General features: G+C 39.3%; 1 protein-coding gene across 1 annotated transcript in view; it reads right to left on the reverse strand.

Annotated features, from left to right (window-relative positions):
* Window positions 1-16,569, reverse strand: part of KIF5C (kinesin family member 5C) — a 93,237-nt gene that overhangs the window by 33,486 nt on the left and 43,182 nt on the right. Inside the window, exons 7-11 of the mRNA XM_014941184.1 lie at window positions 15,804-15,891; window positions 13,776-13,900; window positions 11,888-11,992; window positions 11,395-11,543; window positions 1,807-1,955 (exon numbers count right to left, since the gene is read on the reverse strand). Of these exons, the coding sequence (XP_014796670.1) occupies window positions 1,807-1,955; window positions 11,395-11,543; window positions 11,888-11,992; window positions 13,776-13,900; window positions 15,804-15,891 (616 nt within the window). The remainder of the gene's footprint in view (window positions 1-1,806; window positions 1,956-11,394; window positions 11,544-11,887; window positions 11,993-13,775; window positions 13,901-15,803; window positions 15,892-16,569) is intronic.

Raw genomic sequence — 16,569 nt, forward strand, 5'->3', positions numbered from 1 at the left:
ACACAGGCCAAATTGTGCACTTGGATACAAAGGTGCTGAAATCCTGCTTCAGTGAGAACTGAGCACGCCCATTTTCTGCTCCAGTTTTATTTTGTATATTATTTTCTAAGTTTATAGAATAAGCCACACCAGTGGAATATTTATGCCTCTATCTGGCATTTCATATTCAAGATGCAATTTCTGTGACACTTTTGTTCGTAAAGAGCCTCCTTTGACAGAATAACCTTCCAAAGGATGCTATCACAGAAGGTCGGACAAGAAATCAATAGTATTTTGAATGCATTGAATGTATTGCTGGGGAAGGCCAATGAGAAAAGCAGGAGAGACAGGGGGGATGAGGAGGTGTGTATATTTAGACAAAACAATAGAAACAGCATGTTACAAGGCTTGTTCACGTGGCGCATAGAAAGGATCTATATTGGGTTTTCTGAAAAAAAAAATGTTGCTAGGATGGGAAGGAAATTAAAGTCGTCACATTTAGCAAAGATGGAATGAAACAGGCAGAAGAGGAGCGGGTTAGAAATCCCCAGCCCTCCCCAGCACCACCAGCACAACCACCGTCTCCATAGCAATTGGGCTGCGCTGATAAGGGAAATATTCCCTGCACCCAAATCTCCAGAGAAAGGCAGGGAGAGCAATCATTAGGTAACGATCTCATCTTGAAAGGCAAGGAAACAGCAGAGGCAGCTGCAAGAGGAAACAATTTTTCGCCCCCATAAAGGTCAGGTATTATCTTGTAAGCGGCGATTTCACCCAGGGATGTTCAAAACCAGACCTGACTGTGCCAAACAAATTGTGACTAATCATTCAATTGTGACTAATCATTCAATCACAGATCTGTTCTCGCTTTAGATACTCCACGTTTGCAAGAGTTACGTACTCTTGGATTGTGAGATACATCAACACGTAGGACCGGGATGAAAAGCAATTTAGAAAAGAAAAATGACTCCAAAGAAGCAGTATTTTACTGTTGGGGTTGTTGGGATTTCAGGGTGCAAGAGGGTTCCGGGCTGGGTTTTGGGGATTGGGGTGTTGTTTGTTTGTTGCTTCTAATTGGCATGGGGGTTGGGGTTTTTGGTTTTTTTTTTTAATACATGGAATAAAAACAAAAAGCAAGGATGGTTTGCTAAAATTATTTGTCCACGTTCCAAATTAAATAAAAATTCTTTAATTTGCATTTATGCACAAAAATATTATTCCTCCTCTAGCATCCCATACTTGATCATACAAACCTACCCTGAACGGCAATTCTCTCTGTTTCTAAGCAGAAAATTGGCTGTTCTCAACATAAATTTCACTTAGAAGCCACAGAAGGAAACGAGTAGTCATTCATCAATCAGATGACACTCCTAATCATTGTACTAAAGGACTAATTACTCTAATGGTAAACTCAATTATTAAAAAAAACCCCACCCACCAAGATCTAGTTATCTTAAAGCATAATGGAACTGACTGTCAGGCCTGAAGAGCAGAGTTCTTTGAAAAAACCAACCAATCATAATGGCATTTTACCTTTTCTTTGTTAATATGATTAACATTATTTAAAATTATCAATGCCTTCCTGTATTGGCTACATCTGATGTCACACCAGCTTTGGCATTGAAAATGGTACCTTCTGTAAATGGCTGCTGCTGGTTTCCCTGGTTTTTGCTTCTGCCCCTTTCAGTTTTTATTATGAAGCGTGAGCTCCAGCTCTGAATGGTGGGCTTAGAAATAATATGACTCTTTGTGATTTAAGGCAAGATTTAAACCTATGTAATTTAAAAATACAAAGGCACGTACCCATTCCCATTTTCTGATACGTACCGTTTCTCCACCTGTTCAGTTCCAGCTCTAGGTGCTGAATAACATTCTTTAGACTCTTGTTTTTGTCTTTCTCCTTCTCGTATTTTTTCTTCCACTCCTCCGCGGTCAACTCCAGATTCACAGACACCGTGTTCTTGATCGTCTTGGCTCTGCACAACAAAACCAGGTGTCAGTTGCTCTGCAACTTTTATCTCCGTACAAGAATTCATAATTTTTTCCATAATACAAAGGGAAACTACTAACATTTGCAATTTATTTTCTAAAGTTCAATGCCACAATTCCTTTTTCTCTCAAACCCTCAGTGCCATTACTACCTTGAAACCTCAATGGAAATTCTTCCAGTGACCAGTTAGACATGGATCTGTCTCTTCAGATTCCTCCAAAAAGAGAATTTCTGGAAACTGTTCTTGGATTAAGGACAAAACCAAGACCTGCCACTGTTGCTCTGTGAGGTAACCTGTCACCTCGCAGCTTCTCCTGGACCCACCATAGAGTTCCCCACAGCATCTGACCACGGGCTCGCCCCATCTCTGAACAACTCCACCAACAAAACTCAGCCATATGTTGCAGCATGAAGGACATCAACACAGTGAAGCAGAGATGGAATCATAGACTCATCAAATGGTTTGAGTTGGAAAGGACCTTAAAGATCATCGAGTTCCAACCGCCCTGCCCTGGGCAGGGACACCTCCCACCACACCAGGTGGCTCCAAGCCCCCTCCAACCTGGCCTTCAACCCCTCCAGGGATGGGGCAGCCACAGCTTCTTGGGGCAACCTGGGCCAGGCTCTCACCACCCTCACAGCAAAGAAGTTCTTCCCCAGATCTCAGCTCCATCTCCCCTCTTTCAGTGTCAAACTTATGGAACCTTATCCTTCTTGAAAGCCAAATAACATTTCCAAATACATGTGTGGGAGTGAAAAGAAGGGAAGGAGGGGAACCACTGGTCACCACTGGGTAATTGGACTACTGCTGGGCTGAGGAGTTCCCTTTTCAGGGGGAAGGGAGCCCGAACTCGTGCCTGTGCCACTGCTCACGAGTTACTGCCTCTCTAGGCAAAAATGACAAAATTTAAACCCTTCTAACAACAACTGCCACCACTTTACTATTGTGAAAGTGCTTAGCTCCAGCTGAACCTAAACAATCCCACCAGAAAATGCAAACCAAGCAGAAAAACCGCACTGCACCTGCTCTAGCAAATCCACATTTAAACAGAGAAATCAAACTAATCAGTACGAATTAAGAAAGCTTCTGATCTTTGCCCTTCACTGCTCAGACACTGAATCCCTCTGACTCCAGTGTTACTGGGTAAAAGAGGCTAAATAAAGGAATAACAGACAAACCTCCCACTGGTTTGTAAAGCGTAGACTGAAACGTCAGTGCAAGAAACTAAGCCTAGGAATGGGCTAGAGATATAAGGGCAAACTCTCCTTTGGGAAGGGCATAGAATATGAATTGTTTTCTTCACAGCTCCACTTAGCGATTCTAAAGCATCCTTTAAATGTGGCCAATCACTAAAAATCCCCAAACTTTGTTTTGTCAGCAAGAAAACACTCCCCTATCTGTGCCTCATCCTCCAAACTGCGCTCCAGTGACCTGCACTATGTGGCAAGCAAGAGTTTTATTACCTTAGAAACATTTTAAAATAACCCTGTACTTTTAAAATATGCAGATGCCTAATAGTTGGCTTTTACATATTGTCTCTGTCAAAAGCATGGCTCAAGTTTCCACTCATTGAAGTGCACCAGGGGGAAAAAAAATGCCACACCATTAAGTTCATCGACTGCATTACCCTAATGATGGATGAAGTACTTACTAGCAACTAGAATTAAAAACAATATAAAAACACAGGAAAAGATGGAGCAGAAAGAGAAGAAGCCAATTCACTACTAGCAGAGGAGCACAGGCACGTGTTGATTTGTGTAAATGGGCCCGTGAAGATGAATTTTACTCCTAACACTTATTTTAATGGTGATATAATTCTTTCTTGCTGGGAAAGATGGAGGAACCAGTAATCACCCATGACTCATGTACCTTCCCTTTAATGTTATTCAGGCCCTTAATACTGTCACATCAGAAAAATGAAACACCACAACCCAAGAGCCTGTAAAAGAAACTGTTTCCCGGAGATGGCAATATTCCTATCCAAAATGCTGACAAATAACACTCTGTACATATAGCCTGTGTGCTGCTCTGCGGGTCCGCTCCATCACCAGTCCTCCTGCTGGTATTTCCTTCCTAACAACTGAAAGTTCTCCACGAGGAACTCCCATTTCAGCCCAATTCTCTAGCTCCTAAGCAAACAAACACAAACCCCACAGTAAAACCCCAACCAAGCACTCCCAGGAAGTATTTAGCTATTTTCCCAGTGCTTTCACCCGACATCCCAGTCCTCAGTAAGGAACAGCTTACAAATGTTCCTCTTCCTAGAAAAGTGTTAGTCACATCACCCCAAGCTCTGCTAGCCAGGAGGTGAGCAGCCAGTTTGAAAACTATTCTGTCCCCAAAAGAAAGGCAAGTTTTACCAATTATTGGGAAGAGAAAGAAACCCATGAGAAATGTAAACTGAAATAACCCAGACTTCCTCTACACACACTTCCTCAAGTAGCCAAACATACAACTGCCCGGAGATCTTGGAGCACTGTTACATGTTACAAAGCAAAAGCAAACCCTCTTTAATCCAGATTAAAAAAAATAATTTAAAAAGAGCTACACTACCTTTTAATCCCCTTAATCTGAACTATTATGTTTTACTGCTTACATTTCTATTTACTTCAAACCGTACCTGCAGACAGAGCAGGCTGAAACCTAACGAAGTACCTACTCATCAATTAAAAATTGAAATGTCCCTGCACTGTGCTCCTGCCCTGGAGTTTTATCCAGAATGAATCAGCAGGAACTTCAGGACAGCTCTTCTGTTCTAGAGAGGTGCAAGATGAAATCACCTGCAGTCAGAAAATTGGACGTGGGGAGGTTGAAACTGTGAACCAGCAAAACATCGAAGCTTTTACCATCAACAAAAACTGTGCAACTCATTATACTTCAGAATTGTTAAGGCTCTTTATTTAATTACTGCATCTTCAAATTTGCATTTACTCAACGTTTCTGTGATGCACATTATAATATATGGGTTGTCAGCAGAAGCTTACATCTTCAATAACTTAAACTTAGGTTCATCATAAACTGGGGAACTAAAGCTGCACAGTGACCCTTGACCCAATTATATGTTAACGACCACTTTTCCATAAAAATTTACTGCAGAGACCTGTGACGTTCCCTTTGGGGAGTTTTTTTTTGCTGTTATTTAAGCGAGTAGCTTATAGGAAGCAGCAATGGGAGGAACTGGTGCTTTTTGCAGCTACCTGGCTTCCAGCACGTGGGTCCCTCCCCACCTTCCACAAATGCCAGCAGCAGGTGACAAGGACAAGTTAATACTGGCTCTGGCAATGCCAGATGGAGAGCGTGTGGCAGAAAACCTGCACTAATCCACAACTCTCCACTAAGAGGGACTGCATCCAACTGCAGCTGTCTGGCCTGCACTTTTATATACAATAAAGGAATCATCTTCCCTAAGAAAATCTAAGGAAAACTCACATTAAAGGATAAAAGTGAATTAAAAGAAGATTGTGATATTCATCTTTCATCCATGATTTGACTTTTCAATATAAAATGTTCCCTAACAGCGTGGGTTTCAATGCAAAAATTATGCATGGTGGAAAACAACCTATTTTCAGACAAAGATAAATTTATTGTATTGTACAAACTGTTAAAGAAATTCTATTTCAAACAATCATAACTTGCTAGTATTTTCTTCTTTTTGCTATTACACAAATAAACCAAAATGAGTATTTTTACAAAGGATCAGAGTTCTCCTCAATAACAACAAAAGCAGTAATTATGTCATGAGCCTGACTATTTCTTTCCAAATGAACACATACGGAAGAGAAATGTTCCTTTCAAATACTTCCACGGTTATTTTATCCTCACCTGTTTCTGAAGACTTGTTCCTAAACTGTTAAAACCCTTCAAACATAAAAATGTCCATGAGCTATCATGGTTAATCTATTAAAGTTGTCAATATTACACAGAGTCCACATTCTTCATTTTTGTTCACAGCTAAAAACATTTTTTACAGCCATTACAATAAATCCTGAGATGCCGTTCAAGGAGAAGACACATCTTAAAAGCATCAAGAGCAGCATCAGATAGAGCAAACCCGAATGTTTTCCACTATTAGCCAACAGAAAACCGCCCAATACCATTATCCTCCCCATAAAATTTCAAAGTACTCTGATAGCACTTTGTGCTTTCTACAGGAAAAACTACCAGAGCTTCTAAGCAGCGCAGCTGCCGGCCAACATTAACATTTATTTTTATGGTACCACAGGGAATGAAGAGACAGTTTTCTCAAGTTCTCCAGTACTATTTTTTAACAACTCCAGAAACCATAACCTCTGTATTTTAAAGTGCCTACTCATCTCGCTCCCCTCGGCTCGGAAACGCGTGGAAGAGTCCGAGCGTCATCCAGCCTGATGCCAAGTGGGACTCACCGTTGGCCAAACATCAGGGTGGACTTTGTTTCTGCTTCGTTGAACACGGAAGGAGAACAGCATATCACGATGGTGGTTCTGCAGTTCCCACCGAGGGAATCCTGAAGTATTCGGGTCATTTTGCTGTCTCGGTACGGAACATGGGTTTTCTAATCAAAGTATAAATAAGAGACAAGAACAAGTTTCTTTAAGTAATGATATCGTAATGGGAGAGAACATGAGTCGACAATGACAGGTTTAATGGATCTGAAGCATGCAATCCTGAAGAGTAATTGTTTTGATTGTGCTAAGATTGGATAATCACTCAAGTGAAATCTCTGAGAATTAGTTTCTTATCTTCAGTGGAAGAGCAAAAGCGTGACTGGTTTGTGGCTGGAAAGCTAATATTTTCTTCTTTCAGAATTGAAATGTTAGCTGACTTTTTTATGTGCGTGGCAAAGAAACAGATAGATAAAAAAGCCATTCTTCAACAACACAAAACAGGATTACTTACAGTTCCTTCTGCCAAGGCAGATATCACATTGCCTAATGCAGACAAAGACTTATTGATATTTTTAGCTTCATCAAGAACAGCGCCCTCCGCTCCGGTTTTGCTGACCTACCAAAGAGAGCAGGCAACAGTCAGGCTCAGCCATGGGCAAGAGCCTCTACAGACACAGCTACAAGGAGATACTGCAACCAGTAAAGATGCTCTTGGAAGAAAAACAAAGCAAGGTTATCCCTCAGCATGAAGGAGGAGAATTTTATACGCACTTTTTTGTTAGTAGAAGCCTGTAAAAATTCCACCTTTCCTCCAGTGTAACAGCAAGCTGACCCTTACGTCGTTCAGGGAAAAGCTGGTAGGTTCGTGCTCTCCTGAGGATACTTGGGGACCACTTCTAAGACCAGACTGTCCACAGAGATGGGGAACACCACAGGTGTACTCTCAGTGGCACAGAATGTGCCACCAAACAAGTATCTTGGCTTTGTATTCTGCTTACATGGACCAAGAATGTCAGGACAGAAAAAGCGTGATCTCACTCATCCTGGATTCGAGGTTTACCAGTCTACAAACTGGATCCCAAAGTGGCCCAGACAAGAAGCTTGGTGGCCTGGAACCAGCACTCTTTTAAACAGCAACATGGTTTGACAGTCTTTTCTCTATTTTGGGGGGGAGTGGGGTAAGTGGGGAAGGGCACAGAAAAGTAGGATGAAGCCATACATTTTTCTCTACATTAAAACTACAGTATCTGTACTTTCCCCTTAAAACACCATGTGACAAAAGGAAACAGAATTGTATCTTTTAAGAAGACAATCTACCAAGGGAACCCTTATTGCAGGTTTTTTGTACACCCAAACAAACAAAAGTGTAGTTTTCAGAGGAGAGCAGAGCCTGACTAGGCACTCATCTTCTAAACACCACTAAGAGTTTTTAATTTAACATGTAGTATTATATGCAATAATAGAAATTAACATGATTAATTCCTCTGGTGAATGGCTTCCCCATTGTACTGATGGGTTATCAACTGTGTGTTCCCATGAGCATTGTGAAAGCTGCCCAGCCTATCAAACACAACCTTTTCTTTTACTTCTCATTTTCAGAAAGAAATAGAAATCTCTGACCACAATGAGAGATGTTGCTTCATCGTGAGTAACTATTTTGACATGCACAGGGGTTACCAAGGATCCAGCTTGAATAAAAAACTCCATAGCGTTGCTAAATGATGAGTTTTATCATTTATTTCATTTACAATGAAACAATTTTGAACTCTCCAGAAGATGTTAGAATGAGAAGTGGGAAACAATGACATTTTCCCACTGCAGTACTGTTCTAGACCATTAGTCCTTTGGTAAACAGATACAGTTTTTTTTCTGGTTAGTATTTTTCTATACTGAAGAGCAGAAATAGTCACCACAATCAAGAGACTGTTTCAGGGAGCTTCTGATAGACTTCAGCTGTATAACTGCATTAACTGCTATTATTTCATTGATCTAATACATGAAATAATTACAGAAAACCTAGAAATAGGACATAACTGAATGTAAGAAAGCTAAAATAGCTGTTCTAATTTGAAAAATTACATTAAATTACATTACTTTCTTCAAATACCCATAACTAAATGTGAAGCTGTATAGAAGTACACTGGTTCAATCCACTTCATTATAAGTGAAGATACATTGCAGATTTTTAGGGTTTGCATTTCATACCAACAGTTCTGATCTGCTGCTTTTCTCCATCCCACATTAAAAAAAAAAGGAAAGAAGAAGAAAAAACCCAATTGCCATACTAACGATGACCTAAGATAAGACTTCTGTAAAACCCAGCTTAATTTGCACATTCACATGCTCAATGTAGTGGCCCCAGCAGGATTATTCACATTTTAGGAAAATGGAAAGGTTACCTTCTCACTTCCAGCCAAGTCCACCAGGTAAAGCTTTCCACTGAGTTTCTTCTCAGTTTCCACATTCTCTTGTTTAATGTTAATGAGGAAGATACTGTGGCTCCTAGAGCTGTGTTCATTCATATCTGCAATCACATTTGAAAGGTTTTGTTTAATTGACTTTAGAACCTGACAAGAAATGATATCTCATCAGAGCTAGCCTATGGCTAGTAGGAGGAGATTGACTGGAGAGCCCAGACCACTGTTCTGACAGCAGCACCTACACCAAGAGCTGCAATAAATCTCATAGGCTACAGAATGAGCTCTTACTTTCTCCCAACATCACCAAAATAACAGATTAATGACAAAATGTAGCCTTGGGAAAAAAAAAAAACAAAACACACCCTTTCTTATTTTCTTCTTTCTTTTCTGAAAGTTTTTTTATTCCCCTGAAGCTATAAAATTTGACCAGAGATAGTTAAAAAAAACCACACAAAAAATATCATAGCATAAGTATAATAAAATAACATTTCACTAACACAGTACAAAATAAAGCTTCTGTCCTTTTGTTTCTTCATGAACATAGGCAGCTCACAGAAAAAGCTGCTGTGATATAACATACACTATTTAGACACAGAACTGCAATGAGGATGTATGGTCAGCATCCTGGGCAGAGGAATAATTTTGAGTTGAGCAAGAAAATTTAAAGAGAAGTAATAATAATTTCCCAATATTTTAGCAAAAGTTTGCATCAAAACCATACTATTTAAATTAAAAATTCAGTTATTTTTATTGTTGATGGAATTAAAACTCCTCCTTCACCCAGGCAGCAGGTGAAACACAGGCAGCTACAGTTTCAGCTTCCACTTATTCCCAGTTTGATTGTAACCAGATCGTGCTTGAAGTTTCATAAAGTAGCAAAAAGAAAACATTAAGAATCAGTCAACCCCCTTCTCATCTCTTTTCTCTGTCACTTTAAAATCCACTACCACCTTTCCCCATTCACAGCAATATTTATATTTTTCTTAACTCCCTTTTTATCCTCCACCTCCAAAGACATTTTTTTCCATAACACTTCCAAATTTGCTCCTCGCCCTTTCAGTCTAGGTAAAATTCAATGTCTGTCAACTGTCAGAACTTTTCTGGGTGCACCAAACGCAACAGGCAGTATCACAGCAAGAAGTGTATTTGGATATTTTTTGTTAAAGAGAATAGCAGAAACAACGGGAGAAAATGTTACACAGAAAAAGAAGAGGATACATTTCTATTGGTATGATGAGAAAGGCACAGGAAAGCTAATGAAATATAGTATTTACCAAATCAAGAAGGTAGGGGCATCAAAGAGAGAGAAGGAAAAGCTAGCACAAAAACCCCATGCCCCAAACCTCACTCCAGCACAAAGATTGGAGCTACAAGAGTTTCTGCCAAGCTCATGGCTTGGATCAAAGACATCTTAGAGTACAAATTGGGAAACCAGCCAAAGATACCTGCCCTTTTGAACACACGTGGGTCCCTCCCCACCTTCCACAAATCCCAGCAGCAGGTGACAAGGACAAGTTAATACTGGCTCTGGCAATGCCAGATGGAGAGCGTGTGGCAGAAAACCTGCACTAATCCACAACTCTCCACTAAGAGGGACTGCATCCAACTGCAGCTGTCTGGCCTGCACTTTTATATACAATAAAGGAATCATCTTCCCTAAGAAAATCTAAGGAAAACTCACATTAAAGGATAAAAGTGAATTAAAAGAAGATTGTGATATTCATCTTTCATCCATGATTTGACTTTTCAATATAAAATGTTCCCTAACAGCGTGGGTTTCAATGCAAAAATTATGCATGGTGGAAAACAACCTATTTTCAGACAAAGATAAATTTATTGTATTGTACAAACTGTTAAAGAAATTCTATTTCAAACAATCATAACTTGCTAGTATTTTCTTCTTTTTGCTATTACACAAATAAACCAAAATGAGTATTTTTAAAAAGGATCAGAGTTCTCCTCAATAACAACAAAAGCAGTAATTACGTCATGAGCCTGACTATTTCTTTCCAAATGAACACATACGGAAGAGAAATGTTCCTTTCAAATACTTCCACGGTTATTTTATCCTCACCTGTTTCTGAAGACTTGTTCCTAAACTGTTAAAACCCTTCAAACATAAAAATGTCCATGAGCTATCATGGTTAATCTATTAAAGTTGTCAATATTACACAGAGTCCACATTCTTCATTTTTGTTCACAGCTAAAAACATTTTTTACAGCCATTACAATAAATCCTGAGATGCCGTTCAAGGAGAAGACACATCTTAAAAGCATCAAGAGCAGCATCAGATAGAGCAAACCCGAATGTTTTCCACTATTAGCCAACAGAAAACCGCCCAATACCATTATCTTCCCCATAAAATTTCAAAGTACTCCAATAGCACTTTGTGCTTTCTACAGGAAAAACTACCAGAGCTTCTAAGCAGCGCAGCTGCCGGCCAACATTAACATTTATTTTTATGGTACCACAGGGAATGAAGAGACAGTTTTCTCAAGTTCTCCAGTACTATTTTTGAACAACTCCAGAAACCATAACCTCTATATTTTAAAGTGCCTACTCATCTTGCTCCCCTCGGCTCGGAAACGCGTGGAAGAGTCCGAGCGTCATCCAGCCTGATGCCAAGTGGGACTCACCGTTGGCCAAACATCAGGGTGGACTTTGTTTCTGCTTCGTTGAACACGGAAGGAGAACAGCATATCACGATGGTGGTTCTGCAGTTCCCACCGAGGGAATCCTGAAGTATTCGGGTCATTTTGCTGTCTCGGTACGGAACATGGGTTTTCTAATCAAAGTATAAATAAGAGACAAGAACAAGTTTCTTTAAGTAATGATATCGTAATGGGAGAGAACATGAGTCGACAATGACAGGTTTAATGGATCTGAAGCATGCAATCCTGAAGAGTAATTGTTTTGATTGTGCTAAGATTGGATAATCACTCAAGTGAAATCTCTGAGAATTAGTTTCTTATCTTCAGTGGAAGAGCAAAAGCGTGACTGGTTTGTGGCTGGAAAGCTAATATTTTCTTCTTTCAGAATTGAAATGTTAGCTGACTTTTTTATGTGCGTGGCAAAGAAACAGATAGATAAAAAAGCCATTCTTCAACAACACAAAACAGGATTACTTACAGTTCCTTCTGCCAAGGCAGATATCACATTGCCTAATGCAGACAAAGACTTATTGATATTTTTAGCTTCATCAAGAACAGCGCCCTCCGCTCCGGTTTTGCTGACCTACCAAAGAGAGCAGGCAACAGTCAGGCTCAGCCATGGGCAAGAGCCTCTACAGACACAGCTACAAGGAGATACTGCAACCAGTAAAGATGCTCTTGGAAGAAAAACAAAGCAAGGTTATCCCTCAGCATGAAGGAGGAGAATTTTATACGCACTTTTTTGTTAGTAGAAGCCTGTAAAAATTCCACCTTTCCTCCAGTGTAACAGCAAGCTGACCCTTACGTCGTTCAGGGAAAAGCTGGTAGGTTCGTGCTCTCCTGAGGATACTTGGGGACCACTTCTAAGACCAGACTGTCCACAGAGATGGGGAACACCACAGGTGTACTCTCAGTGGCACAGAATGTGCCACCAAACAAGTATCTTGGCTTTGTATTCTGCTTACATGGACCAAGAATGTCAGGACAGAAAAAGTGTGATCTCACTCATCCTGAATTCGAAGTTTACCAGTCTACAAACTGGATCCCAAAGTGGCCCAGACAAGAAGCTTGGTGGCCTGGAACCAGCACTCTTTTAAACAGCAACATGGTTTGACAGTCTTTTCTCTATTTTGGGGGGGAGTGGGGTAAGTGGGGAAGGGCACAGAAAAGTAGGATGAAGCCATACATTTTTCTCTACATTAAAACTACAGTATCTGTAGTTTCCCCTTAAAACACCATGTGACAAAAGGAAACAGAATTGTATCTTTTAAGAAGACAATCTACCAAGGGAACCCTTATTGCAGGTTTTTTGTACACCCAAACAAACAAAAGTGTAGTTTTCAGAGGAGAGCAGAGCCTGACTAGGCACTCATCTTCTAAACACCACTAAGAGTTTTTAATTTAACATGTAGTATTATATGCAATAATAGAAATTAACATGATTAATTCCTCTGGTGAATGGCTTCCCCATTGTACTGATGGGTTATCAACTGTGTGTTCCCATGAGCATTGTGAAAGCTGCCCAGCCTATCAAACACAACCTTTTCTTTTACTTCTCATTTTCAGAAAGAAATAGAAATCTCTGACCACAATGAGAGATGTTGCTTCATCGTGAGTAACTATTCTGACATGCACAGGGGTTACCAAGGATCCAGCTTGAATAAAAAACTCCATAGCGTTGCTAAATGATGAGTTTTATCATTTATTTCATTTACAATGAAACAATTTTGAACTCTCCAGAAGATGTTAGAATGAGAAGTGGGAAACAATGACATTTTCCCACTGCAGTACTGTTCTAGACCATTAGTCCTTTGGTAAACAGATACAGTTTTTTTTCTGGTTAGTATTTTTCTATACTGAAGAGCAGAAATAGTCACCACAATCAAGAGACTGTTTCAGGGAGCTTCTGATAGACTTCAGCTGTATAACTGCATTAACTGCTATTATTTCATTGATCTAATACATGAAATAATTACAGAAAACCTAGAAATAGGACATAACTGAATGTAAGAAAGCTAAAATAGCTGTTCTAATTTGAAAAATTACATTAAATTACATTACTTTCTTCAAATACCCATAACTAAATGTGAAGCTGTATAGAAGTACACTGGTTCGATCCACTTCATTATAAGTGAAGATATATTGCAGATTTTTAGGGTTTGCATTTCATACCAACAGTTCTGATCTGCTGCTTTTCTCCATCCCACATTAAAAAAAAAAGGAAAGAAGAAGAAAAAACCCAATTGCCATACTAACGATGACCTAAGATAAGACTTCTGTAAAACCCAGCTTAATTTGCACATTCACATGCTCAATGTAGTGGCCCCAGCAGGATTATTCACATTTTAGGAAAATGGAAAGGTTACCTTCTCACTTCCAGCCAAGTCCACCAGGTAAAGCTTTCCACTGAGTTTCTTCTCAGTTTCCACATTCTCTTGTTTAATGTTAATGAGGAAGATACTGTGGCTCCTAGAGCTGTGTTCATTCATATCTGCAATCACATTTGAAAGGTTTTGTTTAATTGACTTTAGAACCTGACAAGAAATGATATCTCATCAGAGCTAGCCTATGGCTAGTAGGAGGAGATTGACTGGAGAGCCCAGACCACTGTTCTGACAGCAGCACCTACACCAAGAGCTGCAATAAATCTCATAGGCTACAGAATGAGCTCTTACTTTCTCCCAACATCACCAAAATAACAGATTAATGACAAAATGTAGCCTTGGGAAAAAAAAAAAACAAAACACACCCCTTCTTTTTTTCTTCTTTCTTTTCTGAAAGTTTTTTTATTCCCCTGAAGCTATAAAATTTGACCAGAGATAGTTAAAAAAAACCACACAAAAAATATCATAGCATAAGTATAATAAAATAACATTTCACTAACACAGTACAAAATAAAGCTTCTGTCCTTTTGTTTCTTCATGAACATAGGCAGCTCACAGAAAAAGCTGCTGTGATATAACATACACTATTTAGACACAGAACTGCAATGAGGATGTATGGTCAGCATCCTGGGCAGAGGAATAATTTTGAGTTGAGCAAGAAAATTTAAAGAGAAGTAATAATAATTTCCCAATATTTTAGCAAAAGTTTGCATAAAAACCATACTATTGAATTTAAACATTCAGTGATTTTTATTGTTTATGGAATTAAAACTCCTCCTTCACCCAGGCAGCAGGTGAAACACAGGCAGCTACAGTTTCAGCTTCCACTTATTCCCAGTTTGATTGTAACCAGATCGTGCTTGAAGTTTCATAAAGTAGCAAAAAGAAAACATTAAGAATCAGTCAACCCCTTTCTCATCTCTTTTCTCTCTTTCTCTGTTACTTTAAAATCCACTACCACCTTTCCCCATTCACAGCAATATTTATATTTTTCTTAACTCCCTTTTTATCCTCCACCTCCAAAGACATTTTTTTCCATAACACTTCCAAATTTGCTCCTCGCCCTTTCAGTCTAGGTAAAATTCAATGTCTGTCAACTGTCAGAACTTTTCTGGGTGCACCAAACGCAACAGGCAGTATCACAGCAAGAAGTGTATTTGGATATTTTTTGTTAAAGAGAATAGCAGAAACAACGGGAGAAAATGTTACACAGAAAAAGAAGAGGATACATTTCTATTGGTATGATGAGAAAGGCACAGGAAAGCTAATGAAATATAGTATTTACCAAATCAAGAAGGTAGGGGCATCAAAGAGAGAGAAGGAAAAGCTAGCACAAAAACCCCATGCCCCAAACCTCACTCCAGCACAAAGATTGGAGCTACAAGAGTTTCTGCCAAGCTCATGGCTTGGATCAAAGACATCTTAGAGTACAAATTGGGAAACCAGCCAAAGATACCTGCCCTTTTGAACACAGTAATGCTGGTAGCCTGCACGCAACACAACGGCAGCGCGTTTGGCACAGCCTGGAGTGAATATTCTGGTTTTCAAGTGAGGAAGATTTGTCTGCTTTGCCGTCATTGGAACTCAACCTCACCTAGCAAGAACCCCCTAACTGCTCTGCAGTCTTTGCCTCCCATTTGACCAGTGAATTGCTCTGAGTCCTTGACTTGTGGCACAAAGAAGAGTGCACGTACATAATTTCAGCTCTACATCATCTCAAAATATCTATACTATGTGTGACAGTACATATTTTGAGGCTTTATATAACAATACTATATAACGCCATATATTAAATTCAGGAGTTCTCAAAGCTGAAAGTCAATAACTGTTTCCGTATGCAGTGAAGTGGTAAAAAAAAAAGTACAGCTCTATTAATTTTAGAGTGCTGTGATTTGTACATCATGTACATCATTACACTGTTCAAGTAATTTGAAGTACTCTCTGAACATGAAGAATCAATACATCAGTGGGAAGCTACTACCACCCGCACTTTATAGCCAGAATACTTACTTGTGACGGCTACGTGACGGTTCGCTTTCCCTTCATCAATGACATCCAAAACTTCTTCAGGACTAGATACAAATCTTTCTGTACAACCCTAGAAATAGGCAAGTCGAACACAGAAAAGTTTAGAAACTGTCCTAATACTCCAAACGCCCTCAGGAAGAGTATTTAGCACTGATGAACAAAATAATGAGAAGACTCATCAGCAGCCACCATGATCATTAGCGAGGCAATGGACCAAAACACGCCTCTGTATGACTTTCAGGAGGACTCCACGGGATAACTTGAGGGACAATTTTCTTTCACAAGATTAAAGATTTGATCAAATCCAAACATGGAACGGAAAAGAGTTTCTATACGTAGAACACTTTGAATGATACGGCATATTTTCCTGTTGGTAATTCCTGTTTTTCTCTCTCAAACTACAAGACAAGGTACATAGTCCTTGTTCTCTGCCTTCATGCAATATTACTGAAGGAATTATTTTATCCATTTTTTTTTTTGCCCTCCCCAGGATGAGAATAAACAGAAAAATATTATATATATAGTATTAAGGCTCACATACATTCATAACAAATATATTGCGATATTAATTGAGGGCCAAGGAAGTCATAAGACAAATTCCTAACCCAACAAATCTGTTTTAAAGTATTGTGAGATTACAACATCCATGCAACAAAACAGTAAAGAACAAAACATTAAAGAACAAAATTCTTCTCTTTCATATCTGACGTGAAATGGGAATATGAATACTTAAAATTCAACACCATAC

Source organism: Calidris pugnax, unplaced genomic scaffold (genome assembly GCF_001431845.1).
Source record: "Calidris pugnax isolate Ruff unplaced genomic scaffold, ASM143184v1 scaffold60, whole genome shotgun sequence".
Classification (NCBI taxonomy): Eukaryota; Metazoa; Chordata; class Aves; order Charadriiformes; family Scolopacidae; genus Calidris; species Calidris pugnax.